Source organism: Sebastes umbrosus, chromosome 4 (assembly GCF_015220745.1).
Source record: "Sebastes umbrosus isolate fSebUmb1 chromosome 4, fSebUmb1.pri, whole genome shotgun sequence".
NCBI lineage: Eukaryota > Metazoa > Chordata > Actinopteri > Perciformes > Sebastidae > Sebastes > Sebastes umbrosus.
Window position 1 is genome coordinate 17,051,849 of NC_051272.1, and position 16,259 is coordinate 17,068,107.

General features: G+C 41.2%; 2 protein-coding genes across 6 annotated transcripts; one reads left to right on the top strand and one right to left on the bottom strand.

Annotated features, from left to right (window-relative positions):
• Nucleotides 1–1,424: 1,424 nt before the first annotated feature.
• bnip2 (BCL2 interacting protein 2) lies at nucleotides 1,425–13,634 on the top strand. 5 transcript variants are annotated; one of them, XM_037767227.1, is made up of 13 exons: nucleotides 1,425–1,836; nucleotides 2,052–2,464; nucleotides 5,963–6,058; nucleotides 6,190–6,257; nucleotides 6,672–6,848; nucleotides 8,514–8,696; nucleotides 8,887–8,989; nucleotides 9,067–9,198; nucleotides 9,325–9,411; nucleotides 9,503–9,601; nucleotides 10,765–10,821; nucleotides 11,384–11,411; nucleotides 12,913–13,634. In XM_037767227.1, the coding sequence occupies exons 2-12, from the start codon at nucleotides 2,070–2,072 to the stop codon at nucleotides 11,394–11,396; spliced, it is 1,410 nt and encodes a 469-aa protein (XP_037623155.1). In that variant the 5' UTR covers nucleotides 1,425–1,836; nucleotides 2,052–2,069; the 3' UTR covers nucleotides 11,397–11,411; nucleotides 12,913–13,634. The 5 variants fall into 5 exon arrangements, with proteins under 5 accessions (XP_037623155.1, XP_037623157.1, XP_037623153.1 ...); XM_037767229.1 differs by having other exon boundaries at nucleotides 10,765–10,800; XM_037767225.1 differs by lacking the exon at nucleotides 11,384–11,411.
• Nucleotides 13,635–14,004: 370 nt separating this feature from the next.
• LOC119486817 (beta-1,3-galactosyl-O-glycosyl-glycoprotein beta-1,6-N-acetylglucosaminyltransferase 3-like) lies at nucleotides 14,005–15,446 on the bottom strand. The gene has a single exon (XM_037767231.1). The coding sequence runs from the start codon at nucleotides 15,444–15,446 to the stop codon at nucleotides 14,154–14,156; it is 1,293 nt and encodes a 430-aa protein (XP_037623159.1). The 3' UTR covers nucleotides 14,005–14,153.
• Nucleotides 15,447–16,259: the final 813 nt, after the last annotated feature.

The window sequence follows — 16,259 nt, forward strand, 5'->3', positions numbered from 1 at the left end:
ATACACTTTTATCAACTTTGTTTCGATCGTTTCAACTTGTTGTGAGACACTTTAAAGAAGTGATATTTTTACAGTATAGAATATCGCAAGATGAGGCAATGAACAACATCATTATTCAGATGGTGAAAACAATGCAACAGAAATATAAATGTATTGTTATGTAGCGTGCTTTTTGTGTGCTTTTTTATCGCTTGACAGATGAAGACAGAATGTTGAGATACGAACCTGCAGGAAACACAACTGGCAACTCCATAGCAACGCTCGCTTACTAGTGATGGGAATTCAGGCTCTTTTTAGTGAGCCAGATCATTTGGCTCAGCTCACCAAGAAGAGCCGGCTCTTTCGGCTCCCAATCGGCTCTTCGTTTTACCACTTCTGCCTTTTATAATTTAGCCAAATTTAGCGCTGTTTTATTAATATAATTATACTAGATCTTATAATTTCCAATCCGTAATTTGACATGCTGCTTCGTTTCCGACTGGCACTCATCTTGTCTGCTATTCGTACACCGCACTCCTCTCTCTCTTTCTCTCCTCCTCTTCCTCCTGCTCTGTACCTGTAGACCGTCAGCACACTGTGCATTCCCGCCCCTTGCTGCTTGATGGTATGATCCTTGTCTGTCATTACCTGATTGGTCACACGGATGTCATTAACACAACATTCAGTCACAGTCAGTGCATGGAGTGCCCGTGGCGCGGAGAAGATCGTCCTGTCATTTTGCCTTGAATTAAAGGGACTGTTCGTAAATTTCAGAAATGCTTGTTAACAGCGACACCTGTGGCTGTTAAGTCAACGAAAGTCAGCATCGGGCTATCGCTTGCTCGCTCTAAATATACATGAACGAGCATCGCTCAAAACAGGGAGGCGACACACGTCAGCTAAAACCACAATATCACTCTATATTTCACCTGCTTGGCAGTAATGTTAGCTGACCAGACGAATCTCTCTCCATGAATCAATGCTGATCCTAGTGTTGGCTTTTCCTGCCTCAGCCTCCGGGGCTGAAGCAGGAAGAGAAACGTTATCGTCTCCGACCGGGTGCTGGAGGAAACACCGGCACCCAGTCAGAGACGATAGCGTTTCTCGTTGCGGAGCCCCGTCACTTCACAAGACACGGAAAACCTCTGTTGGTCTGGAGGAGCTGCAGCAGTTATTTCTGCACAAACGTCCACTGTACATTCACTAGATATCCCAGAGCTAAACTAACTCTTCTGCAGTGTGTGGTGAGACTCCGGCCAAACGTGAGCATGCATATGCAAGCGCGCATGGGAAACCGACCCGGTAGATTTATAAGTGTAAAAAGTTACAAACAGTCCCTTTAATAAAATTTTTTTTTTTAAAAAACGGTTCTCGGACGGTGCCGGCTCCCATCGTTCACTTAAAAGAGTCGGCTCTTTTAACCGGCTCGTTCGCGACCGACACATCACTATCGCTTACCGTTAGCTGGCAACGTAGCAACAGAATGCTCCGGTTAGCTAGCTAGCTAGCTAGCGTTGTTAGGAAACAACCGTCTTCTACCACATCGATACCGGTGGACCGGCTAGTTAAATCATCACATACTGACACGGATCCATGGATTAGTTGTCATAACATTGCGTCGTAGCTCGATTTCATGGATTAATGCCAACTGGCGTTAAAGTGGACAACATTAGCTTGTCTTTTTAGCTGTGGCTAAGGTAGTTAGCATATGCTAGCGTGACGTCATCAGGAGAACATTGTGACTTGGAGGAAGGAAAGGGAGGAAATTGATCAGTAGGATCACTGCGTGCTTATGTAAAGCGAGCATACTCGTTTGGTGTCCTGAGTTCACGCACTGCGACGCATTTAGAAAAAAAGGTGACTATCTGCGCACCCTGTGTGACATTTAACACTTATTTGGTTATTGTTTAGTTGGCATAGCAAGCTGTCAACAACAACAACAGCCTTCTTGGCTAGTTAGCTGTAGAGCGGACCAGAGCTAGCTAGCCACAAACTTTTAAAGAAGTTGTGTAGGTCGGATTCAGCTCTTTAACTCATCTAGATTATCTGTGTTTTTAACTATTTATTGGCAGGACGACAGGAGCAACTCAATGGCATCGGATGTGATTGAGAGTGAAGCGGTGCTGAAGGCTGGAGGCGATGTGAAGTTGAACAATAGCAGCTTAGATTGTGTCACACCCAGCAGGAGGACTCATCATGAGGAGCTGCTGGGACACAGACAGACGTCTAGTAGTCCCTCGTCTTCTGGAGTGTCTGGAGACGGTGATGATGAGGATGAGGAGGAATTATTAGACGACTTGGAAAATAGCACAGCTTCTACAGTTGAAAATGGCGAAGAGGCACTTCAAGAAACCAAAACAAGAGGTGAGCCACCACAGGAAAGGACAACTCCAGACAATGAGAAGGAACAGCCGGGAGCAAGACGAAGCTCTTCTACCCCAGTGAGCCTCCCACAGCCCAGATCACCACCTGGACCCATTGGAAGGTCTGTAAAGTGGACAGTTTTACATGTTGGCTTCTTAAAAAAAAGTATTATCTAGTTTCTGGTTTCTTCTCTCCATTGCAAGAATACTGTTCTCCAAGACTCCAGCACCTGAGCCAGATGACTGCCTGTGTTCAAGTGTCTGGAAGTTTTCCAGGGTACTGGATTTGAGAGACTATCCAGTGTTGTTGTTGCCAAAATCAGTTGCCATTATTTGCTGTATTCAGCTCCTCAATTTGAAACCTTCCCCTTACAGTCAAAACTTAGCAGTTTGACCCAGAAAACAAAGAGGACCAATACTGTTAAAATCATAACGGGATCCCACTACACTGGCTTTCAAACATTTAGTTTTACAGAAATGTCTCTAAGTCGATTCTTACCCTATGAACAGGTTTTCTTTTTTTTTACCTTTATTTATTCAGGGGGAGGTTCACTGAGAGCAATGCTCTCTTTTTCAGGAACGCCCTGATCATGTTCACACAGTTACACAGTCACACAGTCACACCAGGAAGCTGCCACAGTACAACTACAGTCTGATCTGCTGGCTACTGGAGTGGTTGGGGTTGCCTTGCTCAAAGGCATCTCAGTGGTGGTAATGAGGGAGGGGCAAGCGCTACTTTTCACTTTCCCCACCCAGATTTATCCTGCCGGTCCGGGGGATTGAACCGGCGACCTTCCGGTCTCACTTCTCGCTTCTCTAATCTTTAGGCCACCACTGCCCCCCACTGCATTGATACTAAAAGAGTAGGACATATCCTTTCAAAACCATATGACATTACCAAATTTGTAGCTTAGCCAGAAATACAGGAAAAGTAGAAGCTAGACTGAGCAAGTGGACACAATAACAGGGATACCTGTATAATCTCATTTTATTATCTTGTCCATTCATCCATTATCTGTAACCGCTTGTCCTAGTCAGGGTCACAGGGGGGCTGGAGCTGATCGCAGCATGCCTTTGGTCCAAGGCGGGGTACAGCCTGGACAGGTCAAAAAACTACCACAGGGCTGACACATAAAGACAGACAACCAGTCACGCTCACACTAACTACTGCACCACTGTGCGTTCAGACTAGGATGTCACAAATGGCCAGTTAAAACAACACTTCTCTGGCACAATCTTAACCAAAATTGGTAACTATAAGCTCCAGGAATGTAGAATATTGGCTTGTTGGGACGGCGTGATATTGTACACATGTAACTGTCGAGCCTTTGTAGGTTATAGTAAGCAACATCTGTGGACAGCTGAGCAACATTACATGCACAGAGCATCATTTAGCTGACCTTTGACAATCTTAACAATTGTCTGGAAATGCCCACTGTGTCGATCTGTGTTTGACAGGATAAGATGTTGCTATGCATTTGTGTTTTGGCCTTTTTAGTCTTCATATAAAATAACCAGCAGTTTTACTAACAGAAGAACTAGAAATTTAAACTCCGAGTGCTTCACTCAAGCCAAAATAGACCACTCCGATCTTTATCTGACAGAGACAGATTAGCGTATCATAGAGACTGTGGTAAACAGGTCCGTGCCAGGGGAACTCAAGGCTCTCTCTCAGTGGGTCCATCCAGTTTGTGCTGTATTGCTATAAGGGAACTAAATTCAAATATAGCATAGTAATGCTTCCCCACTCTTTTCATCATAAAGATGGGACATAAGAAGAAGAAATGTGTAGATGAAGAACAGAATAATATTGCCAATATGTTAACAACAAACCATATTCCATCCTGTTAAGATTGATGAAATCATGACCAGGAAAATCTTCTCAATACACATTTTGGTCAAACCCTTTGGTCTGATCTGCAGTTTAATTAAAATCACCACTAAGTGCTTTATTATTATTATTATTATTATTATTATTATTATTATTATTATTATTGTTGTTGTTTCTAAACTGTCATTCATCTTTTCCTCTCCTGAATGTGGTTGATTCCACTTACATGCAGCTCGGTGGTCTCCAGTGTACTTTGATTGCAATGGTTTATTTTCAGGAAACCACATTCCTGCAGCACTTCTACCTCCCTCAGTTGGATTTCAAATGTAATGTAGGGATTAGGACTATACTTGAGCAAACGGCTAAACTTTAGAAATGTTGAACACCAAATGCCCAGAATGTTTTTGTGTCTGGGAGCACAAATACAGTCGTGTATGTGATTTAATGCATCAAAGGGAGCTCTGTACAGCAAAGATACAGATACCATGATCAGCATTAGTGAATAGCCTTATGGTTTATGAACTAAGCCCTTAATACAAGCTTGTAAGCTTTTCAAGAAGCCAGTGATCTGATTATGTGGCCAATGGCCAGTTGCAAGCTGAAACTCTTAAGGAGATTCTCGATCAACATGCAGGACTGCGAATTATGTATTGGTTAGCACTGCAACACAAAGAACCTGTTCAAATCAAAGTGTTTGTTGAGAAAAGGCAATACCGCTTGGCATATAAACATAAGCAGGGTTGTCACTGACTCAATGTAATGCTGAGGTGGTAAGTAGCAGGCGGGGCTACCACAGCACACAATAAAGCTGTTATTATTACCCTTTATTATATGTTAAGTATTGGAGGTTTAAGGCTCATCCTAAATGCCAAAGGGACTCTTACCCACACATTTTGGTTAGGTTTTAAAAATTGCACTTTATACACAATATGTCCAGTTGTGAAGCTAAAAAATGTGCTTAAATGATGCAAAAAGTGCCTGAATGCAACATTGACATGTTTCATTCCAAGGTATTTGTTCACTTGTCATGTCATGTGCAATGTGACTAAAATCTTACGTAATGCAAACTGAGGAGTAAGCTGTATAAGTGAACTTATTAGCCAATTCATTTCAACTATTTGATAATACATGACACACACAATCTAGCAACTGTTTCAACAGATCTTGTTAGAATGATCTGTCAACCATAATAATTGTTACATCAGATTTCAAACGTTGATCTACAAACCTGTAAAGGTTCATTGAGAGTCAGTAGAGGCTGCTGTTGGCCCACCAGAGGGAAAGTATTAGATTTTTACACATCAGTAGATTTTATATAAATCATATATTGAATCAGTTTTAAGAATGAGATTTCATTCTTTTGTCCATTGAATCCTTTAAAATCAAATTTACTGGTACTGTGTTGCATTTTCTCAACATAGCCTATCCTATTCACAACATAATTATCCCCACCCTTGAGTGTAAAATCATGTGCTTTTGTGCAGCTTTATTCAAGTGTATCTATTGTCTCGTGCCGCTATCCATATCCACTAACTTTGTTGTTGTTGCTGACTGACTTATGAACCCAAGAACAAGTTTCCCCCCATAATCCTCTGAGGATTGTACAAGTCACAAGCAGCCGTTGTCAGACAACTAATTATGTGTTTGGGTTTTGTTTGTCACGTATAATCTCTGCTGGCCCTGCTCTTGATTTTAATACATTTGTAGTACAAAAGGGGCCTTTTAGCAATTATAGTAGAGATCATTAAACTCAAATGATGGTATAATCATTTTGTGTTTTCATTCCCAGCCTGGAGCGGCAGGAGTCGGTCGCCACAACAGAGGCTCGCCTGAGAATGGAAGGAGTTGAGCTGAAGGAAGAATGGCAGGATGAGGACTTCCCACGGTATTATCAATCACTCCCTAATGTTGTAAATCACGTATGGATCATGGTTCCACGGCTTTGTATCACATGTTTGTGTTTTTGAAAGTCACATGAAACGTAACCCTACTGAAGGCACGATGTTTGATTATTAGGCCCCTGCCGGAGGAAGAGGAGCTTGAAGATGAGCTTTTTGCAGGAACCTCTGAAGAGATAGACCCTGGTAATGAAAACACAGTCATAAACGGTGCATTGTATTACAATAATTAAGAACATGTTCACATTTTCAAGTCTATCTTAACACCTACATGTACGCTGAGAGAGTTATTAGTCACTGTAATCATTCCTGTTCATTCTTGTTGTTCGTGGAAAAATGTATTCTAACATTCAGCTGAAACTAATATGAGGCCTCAGCAGTCTGAGTTAGCCAACAAAAAGTCTTTTTAGTAAAAAAATTCTCCCAGACAGTAACACAAAGAGGGAATATTGTACAGAAAGACTGTAAAATTGGAAGATACCACTTGATTTTTGTAACTCAGACTAAAAAGAAGCCCCATATGAGCTTTGGCTGAGTAATAGAATTGTTTTATAAAAGACTTGAACAGTATAACCACTCATGATTTGGCATCTACCCCAGGCTATGCAATGGACCGTGGCAAGAAGGCTAAGAAGAAGCTTGCGGCTCCGGACATCAGTCTCACACTCGACCGCAGTGAAGGGTCTCTTCTCTCTGATGAGCTGGATGACAGCACAGAGCTGGACCTCGACGACATGGACACACCTTCAGACAACAGCAATGAGTTTGAATGGGAAGGTGAGAGCTTTATATCAATGATAACAGTTTCAGTGCAGCTGGAAACATGCTTTCAAATTGGACCCAGATGAAGTCCACAGTTGTGTAACTTTATTTATGAAAAGATTTACCTTTTCTTGGGTTTATTTGTTGGCTTGTAACACAGAAGTGTGTTATTTCCTGGCTGTTGGATCCATTGGTATTTTCCTTCCTTGATTTTACAGGTCTGGGTAGGCAGCAGACTGCCTTAAGTGTAGTTAAAATGTGCTTTGTTGTTTTTGTGTTTCCACACTGCTGCCTTCCTCTTTTTCACTTGGAAGAATTGTTTCCGTTCTCAGCCTGGAAACAGGCTGCGGGCCAGCAGCAGGTTTCGCTCTTCCTCGTGGTAAGGTCTCTTGGACAGCCCCCATTTTTGTTCTGCCAGCCATGAGTCAATCAACTCCTATTGTCCAGATTATGTTCTGTCTTCTGTTTTTTCAAACAAAATCATGGGGAGAATTTGTGTTTCACACACTTCATTTTCAGTTCATATTTTTGTGCATGTCATTTCCTAAATCTGTGTATGTGGATCATACAGTACTCTAAAGAAGAAACAGATCAGTGTGTTTGATTCGGTATATTTTACGGAAATGGGCCGCTGAAGGAGAGATACTCATAAAAGTGTGTTGATGTGATTTTGTTTCACGTATTTTTGATTCTGCTTGTTGCATGCTTGACATACTGCATATGATCATTTTAAAGGGGACCTATTATGCTTTTGTGCTTTTCCCCTTTCCTTTAGTGCATTATATAGCTTTTTGTGCATGTAAAAGGTCTGCAAAGTTACAAAGTCCACGTCAAAGGGAGTTACTCTCCCCCACAGAAACACTGATCCTGAACTGCCGGAAACACCTTGCTCGAAGTCCTGCCTTTTCTTCCGTAACGTGGTGATGTCACCAAGTAACACATTTTGCCTAGCGGCTAGTTTGGCACATCCTCGAACAAAGCTAGTTAGAGCAGAGTCCAAAGAGTTTGGTTCAGTTTACCAGTCACAACAGTGGGCCGGCTGACCAATCAGAGCAGACTGGGCTTTTCGAGAGGGAGGGTTAGGAGCTCAAACGGAGCGTTTCAGACAGAGGGTGATAAGAGGTGCTGCAGAACAGCTGGTATGGGAAAAATAAAGTGTTTTTTGAACATTAAAGCATGTAAACATGTTCTAGTAGAAACCCAAAATACAAGTATGCACCTGAAAATGAGCATTATAGGTCCTCTTTAACACTTTACTTGATGTCTACACATGATGCGCATAATTAGACATTGTGCACGGCATGCAGCCTCACATCTTACGAAAGATGCACAGAAGTCCTTTCAGCAGTGTTTGTTCGACACATTGATTTCTCATGCAGGGAACAATAGCGGGGTTTCCCCCAGGAAACTGTATCAGGTAATTGTAAATGCTGACCTCAAGTGGAAGTTGAGATGTTGATTGTTGGTGTTGATTAAGAGAGAAAGCATGCCGTCCAGATACAATAGATGAAAGCAAAAAAATGCATGTGATTGAAAAGTTCAATTCTGAATTATTGAGTGATCTAAACATTTAATAAATAATTTGATAAATAGATCTGATTTGATGACATCAGACAGCCCTCTCATCTGTTGTGGGTGTAGCATCCAAGCTGTGGGTTTAAAATGCTTCCTCTCCTTTAGACGATCTCCCCAAGCCGAAAACCACAGACCTCCTACAGAAGGGCGTGGAGTCGGTCCAGGAGTTCTCCGCCTCGGAGGAGAGGGAGGAGGGTCGACGCTGGAGGGTGTTTCGTATCGGAGACCAGGAACACCGAGTGGACATGAAGGCCATCGAACCTTACAAGAGGGTTATCAGCCATGGAGGTCAGTGGCAATACTTTACCCACGTACATACAGTCATTTTAAGTGTGTCTTATGTTCCTTGATGAACAAGCTGTATCGCATTTGTGTTTGACATGAGTTGATCAGTCTGTTTATTCAAAAATGTTTTGACAATGAAAATAGTGTTTTGATACTGAAACATCAATTCTTCATGTTTGATCTTTCACTGTAGGTTACTATGGAGACGGTTTGAATGCCATAATTGTGTTCGCTGTGTGCTTTATGCCTGAGAGCAATCAACCAAATTACAGATACATCATGGACAATTTATTCAAGTGAGTGTTTATTTGATTTCCTCTGGCCTCGTGAGCGAACATTTCAGAACCGGCGCTAATGGTCCCGTTTCCTGCAGGTATGTCATCGGCACGCTGGAGCTTTTGGTCGCTGAGAACTACATGATTGTGTATTTGAACGGGGCAACCTCTCGGAAAAAGATGCCAGCTGTCGGCTGGCTCAGAAAGTGTTATCAGCAGATAGATAGGAGGTGAGTCTGAGTGGCCCCGACAATTAAGCACAAGTCGTTTTTACAACAAATGCAGACACATCAAGAACAGCATCATCATATGTGATTATTAAGTTGATGACAGCTTCTCTCTTTTTCTTTTTACAGGTTACGGAAGAACTTGAAGTCTTTGATAATTGTCCATCCCTCTTGGTTTATTCGCACCCTGCTGGCACTCACAAAACCCTTCATAAGGTAACTTTAATGTTTCAGGTCGCTACAATAAATAGATGAAGACCTTCTCCGGTAACCTTTAGATCCTGACATTTCCTGCTTCTTTTCACAGCACCAAATTTAGTCAGAAAATCAAGTATGTCTTCAGCTTGACAGACCTCGCGGAACTGGTTCCAATGGAGTATGTGTCCATACCAGATTGTATCAAACAGTAAGTATGCTCCACTCAAATACATCAAACACGAGACAAAGGTCCTGTCAGAAGACAAAATATGTAGGTGTCTGCAAGCTAATGAATATAAATCCAAGGCCGTATTAAGAGATTTGGTGATTTTACCCTCTGAGTTTTATACTTTAGCGAAGAAAAGGTGTTCATGATCAATTCTAACACTTGAATACGCATTCACGTTATATGTTTACATATCAGGGTGGTTCTCAGTTGAGGGTAGAATCAAGACTGTTTTTGTTTCCCTATGAAGTGGACCTGGTGATTTAGAGATTTTACAGCAGTGCAATGAAGCAACACATAGCCGCTCACTTGAATTAGTAAATAATAAACCAGTAGAGGTAACCTTCCAGTTCCTCCTTTCTACAGATTTCATCCAATCCCCATCAAACGTGGTTCACAATATCATTAGATAATTCATAAAAAGTAACTCCTTTGATGTGCCTTCCTGTTTTTCCTTGAATTGGTTCCCTAATTCTAGAAACGTTTTGTGCATACGCAGCATCAGCTCTGACTGATCCTGCAAGATGTGGTTACATTTCATCTGTAGGTGGTGCCACAGAAGCGTTCTGCTTTTCCTGTGTGGCCACTGTAGATAAGATGTCGGTAGTTATGAGTCTGACTCACTTGACATTTTGCACAGTCTCATCTTAGTTCAAAGCCCTGATATTTCTATGCAGGATTTAGGCATTTTGCAAGCATGATTGTCTCACTTACACTATATGTATTCTGATGGGGAAGAAATCCAAATGCAAACTACTGATATCTAAACATTTTCTTTTGTAAAATATACATTTAGAGCGTAGTATAGTCTGTGTACACTATGTGAGTTCTTTTAACATTAGTGTCAACATTACTGAAAAAATGCATCTAGATCATTTTGTCCTATAACAGCTATTCAAGAATACATTAGTCATTTCCTTATGTTAACCTTTCCTGATATGCATAACTATTGAGCTCATGCTGAGAAATTGCTCGTGCTGTATTTTTCCATGATGTGGCTTGAACCTGAGGCGGGTCCATGTGGCATTTGAAAAAGACTTCAGATCTCATCTTATCAAATGTGTTTGTGCTCTTTTGGATGTCTGGTTGCTGTTGGCTGTGTAATTCTCCTTTCCTTAACTCCATTTCCCTGCCCCCCTCTTAAGGTTTGACGAAGAAAAAAATAGGAAAAGCCGTAAAAGGTATATGCACTTTCACTCAGGGTCAGTCTCAGCATTTTAAATTTTTTTTTTTTTTTTTGCATTTCACAAAACTAACAACGAAATGATCCGTTGGCTTTCAGAAATGCACCAATACACCTCATTCTGTCCAGCGTGTTTGTAGTTGGATTTGCTTTTTACCTTCTGGCTAAAAAACCAACAACTTTTTCTCCCCAAATGTCCCACATTTTCCTCTCAGTAGATTTCGGACGTTCCCTTAAAAGCAGGCTGAGAAGCTGTTTGATTGGTTTCCAAAAATAGCTGGCTTGGTGATTGTTTAACCAACTAAATCCCATTTCTGAGCCAATTCTGTGAAGTTCATTTCAAAGCCGATTCTTGTTAAATTTGTTCTCTATTTATTGCCTCAAAGTAATATCAGCTATCTGTATGTGGTTTAAAAAGTACCTTTTGTAGCCCATTTTACACCCAAGGTACTGTCTCCACTGTGATGCTGAATTATTCTTTCATGTCCAAGTTAGAATAGTTGTGAGGTAAATGATTGCATTGCTGCTTTCTGATATTAAAGTTGGTGCACTTACCTGCATGTATCTTTTTGAAAAAACAGGTTTAGATTTTGATGTGGTTGATGTTGGGTAAATTTGTTCATGTTTGTACAACTGAATGGGGTGAAATTACAAGGAAGTAGCTCGTCTTAGTCACCGTGGGTTTGTGGTTGCACCGTAACCATGTCCTCCTCACATGGTTCCCCTCAGTAGCTCGTCCTCACTGAACACTCGGCTTGTCCACTCTCACAGCTCTTTGCATGACTCACTGCATACCCGCTCCCTGCTGATGTTTAAACATTGCCACAAACCTTTTGTCAGACTTGTTCACGCACACAGAAATATGCTGCTCAATACTGACAAGTGTGAGGTTATTCATTGGCAGATATATCCTTGTGGCGTGTTAGAAAATGAGAAAAGTAATGACTGTGGGGTTGTAGAAGAGACTCGGTGTTGTGTGTGCTACAAGTAGTTGCACTTCTGTTATCGGGTGCATGAGTTCCTGAGCTGATTGCAAACTTGCAAGACGAATGCACTAAAACGTCACACGTTATGGAGTTTCTGAGTCAGTTTTAAGCTAGTGAAGACACTGGCATCATATGAAAACCAAATGAATCCATTGTTACCAACCGTGTCATGCTAGCTTGTCGTGATGGAGGCTAAATAAAACTCCAAACTTGTGCTAAATTTTTGCGAGGAAAAACTGGCATGGCCATTTTCAAAGGGGTCCCTTGACCTCCGACCTCAAGATAAGTGAATGAAAATGGGTTCTACGGGTACCCACAAGTCATAGTCTAGTCAGCACACTGACAGCTGTTGTTGCCTGTTGGGCTTGAGTTTTCCATGTTATGATTTGAGCATATTTTTTTATGCTAAATGCAGTACCTGTGAGGGTTTCTGGACAATATTTGTCATTGTTTTGTGTTAAGAAACTTCCAATAATAAATATATACATACATTTGCATAAAGCAAGCATATTTGCCCACTCCCATGTTGATAAGGGTATTAAATACTTGACAAATCTCCTTTTTAAGATACATTTTGAACAGATGAAAAATATGCGATTAATCACGATTAACTATGGACAATCATGCGATCAATCACGATTATTTTTTTTAATCGATTGACAGCCCTACCGTATACATTTTCTTATTGTACAGTATGACGTCTACGACTATTTACAGTGTGTGCAGCAGATAATGAAAATGGTCTGTGCCCAAACATGAATTTTGGGCTTCAAAGTACACGTTAGTGCATTTGTCTTGCAAGGTTTCAAGGGAAGTCAGAACTTCATAATAACAGAACTCATATTGGTGGTTTGTATTGCTCAGATATTTAAATTGTTTTCAGCAGAAAGCGTTGCTAATATAAGGCATTCATTTGTATGCTGAAAATAAGTCCGGTAAGTCCAAAAAATAGAAATATTCTTTGACGTAAAGAATTCCCTTTGTAATGGTTTATAGGTAATGATCACATTGCAGGATGTGATTATATGAAAAGTGTGTTTATGGGCAGCGTAGTAGCCTGTCCCTGTTAGATGGCATGCCGTCCCAGTCCCCCAGATGTCTGATGATGTTGAATGTGTCTGCAGAACCGACCAGGACATGCACGGCAAAGTGGAGATCGCTGCTGCTGCTGTTCCAGAGTGACCCGGCTCGCACTGCAAGATGTGGAAGAGGAGGATGTCGCCAACAGCCGCTCTTATGATGCGTATGTCCTGGGCGACGTGACTGAAGATTTAGCTCTTTGCATCAAGAGAATGCCTTTTTGAAACTATGCTGCCTGTTACACCGTGGAACTTTTTACAGCTCGATCTCCAGCTTTTTTTCCACATGCTGTCTGAAATGTTTTAATCTGTTGTTTTTTTTTTTTTTTTATTTACTGCCGATATATCATGTAAAAACTTAGCTTATTGGTGTTCCCTAGTTACTGGTGTATCTCCACGTTATTTAAGGCACTCTGTTACAAATGGTTGATGCATGTTCTGCTTTATTACATTTAAATATATATTTATATTCAAAAGGTGACAAAGGAGAGAAATTAATATATTTTTATGGTTACTCTGATTTTAGACTGCATTTTAGGTCTCTGACCCGTTGAGTGGCATTTCACAGAACAAGTTTTGACTGCATCTTTTTCACTGTTCACTGCTGACGTTCGCTATCAAAATCCTGCCTGGGGAAAATAAAGTTTTATTTTCACTTGAATGTGCCCTCTGACTTGTGGAGGGAGGACATTTGTGGGAGCAACAATCTGAAGCAAAGATGTAGGTATTCATGTAACATTTCCTCCAAGTAAAGTCATGGATCCACATCAGTGTTTTGTATTATTTTTAATTCCATTTAGTACCAGTTTTGCAGTGGTAACAAGGTCGACATTGTACGCAACATTAAAAGTATATAGTGACCAAACACCAAGTATGTTTGACAAGATTCAAACAATAATCTCCAAATTGCTATTGATAATGTCATTTTGTTTTGCTTTGTCTCTTTTGCTTAGAATCCACTAGATGGCACCACAAATACAGATCTCATTGAAATCATAAAGAAAATAATAATATAAGAAATGACATAGCAAGATACATATCAATATCTTGACAATAAATTCAAATGCACTGAATATTATAAATTATAGATCATAACAATATACTGACAACATTAAAAGCTACAGACTTAAAGAAAAAATCAAGAATAAGAAATATTTAAAGCCATTTCAATTGAAAATCTTTGACAATATAATAATCAATGAATATGGTTTCTATCATATTTAGCTGTCCAGGTACGAACTGTTTCCTAAGTACATCATATTTTACATTTTAAATAATGACAAGCTTTACAACGTGGTGGAATATTGATCTGTTAGCAGTGGGTCATGGCCTAAGGCTTTGTGATACAGGACTGACTCCAGACATCTGATAGCAACATCATCAACCAGAGGATCAAACTTATTTGCAAAGAGATGATGTTGTCTCATGAGCCACGGGAGGTCACCAGCTCCGTACACACAAATTGCTCTTCTGTAAACACCAGTGCAGGGATAGTACGGGGCTCCATGTTTCACATCTCCTTCTAAATCGCTCCACTTCACCACACGAGCGATGGCCTGCAAGTCTGATGTATCGTACTTGGAGTGGGCTGGTGTTGATCCGGGAACAGAGGGCATCCTCTGTAGAGTGGCCCACAAGTGCTCATCAGGGCTGTATGTGTCCCTCTCCCACTCCACAAGCTGCTGAACCTCTTTGTCCTGCATCACATGTTCCACAAAGACTCTTGTGACCACAAAGTAAGCAATTCCTTGGAACATGGGGCTGCTAATGGGTGGGTCGCTTTTCTTCACATGTGTCCTGATGACAGTGTTAGTCACATCGTAATGATACTGCCAACGGCCTTTCTTGTAGTCCTCGGTGGTCTCAGACTCAATGCTGTTTCTCCCGTTTAGGGCCTTCAGAGCATGAACAATCTCTCCATTGGTTTTGATGGGGAAGTCTGTCCCGCAGGTGTTTAGCAGGTACCTCCACTGGACGTGTGAGTTCATTAGGTCTATCATGCAGTTCAAGTCTGCCTGCACCCGCGACCACGAGGCATATACAACTCTTTCTAACCTGCTGGCTATAAACACATTAGGAAAACAAGAAGTAATTGCCTCCACGGCCTTCTGAAATTCCTTAGGGGATTTCTGGTCCACATGTACACAGTAGATGTTCTGCGGAGTGTAAACAGCTCGTAGAAGTCGCTCGAACATCTCAATCTTCTCATGGATCACCATGGAGTAGGCAATGGGAAAATCCTTCTCCTCTTCACTGAGAGGCTCTGTAAAGAAACCTCTCCTTTCAATGTAAGAAGGACAGTCTTGAGTCACATTAAGGTAGAAGTCCTCAGATAAAAGAGACTTTCTCTTCCTGGATGTCAGAAGCATTTCTAATTTGTCTTTCTTGCCCTCTACGTTTCCACTGAAGATAGCCGAGCAGCCAGGCAGGTCATTAGAGAGCTGCTGTGGTATTCTGAGATCAGGCAATGACGTCCTGTTCAATGCAGTTTCCCAAATGACAAAAGAAAGGAGCATACCTGTGAGGATAAGACAGGGGATCCTCAACATCTGCCTCTTCAACAGCCTTGTAAAAGCCATTTCCTTGCTTCAGGTAATTACAAAGCTGTTGAGCTTGTCTTCAGTGCAAGTTACAGTTTGACAAGTGCCACATGATCAGCCCCCTGCAGCAGGTAGGTGTGAAAAACTAAGACGTGAAAGGAAATTCATCAGAATATTACTCAGTAATTCCTAAATAGAATGTGACCTAATGCATTTCTGTGTGGCTCTTTCAACATCAATTGTGTAGAGTGTCTGCAACAGTTTGAGGTTGATCCTCTAGACCAGTGGTTACGCAAGCTGTCTGTAGTGGTAGGCCTACGCGGAGGAATCTCTGAAATATTTTTTAAAAATTAATAAGAAACAGGGCTAGCAAAGTACACTTACACTTGCAGTTGTAAGTTTTATTGAAGTTACAGTAACGAGTAGTTGTAGCTGTCTCCAACGCGGCCTCTCTGATCAGCTGTTCACAGACTGACTGCACTGTGTGTTGATGTGAGTGGAGAGCTCCAACACAGCGCAGCAGAGGAGAGGATGCAGCGTTAACCATCCCTAAATATAATGATTTTTCTGATTCATCGTGTTCCAGACAGCCTTTTGCGATGTGTTCATCGCGCATGATAATATTACAATGACGATGAAAATACGATTTATGGGTCAGTCCTATTTCTTATTACTTTTTTAAAAATATTTCAGAGATTCCTTCCTCCACTACAGAGAGCTCCACAGTTTGAGAACCACTGTTTTAGAGGATATGATTATCAGCTTAAATAAATGGGCTACTGTTTGTATTATAATTAGCCAGAACAGCCCTTACAAATAATACATGGCAGAGTTGGTTTTAGATACTGTGGA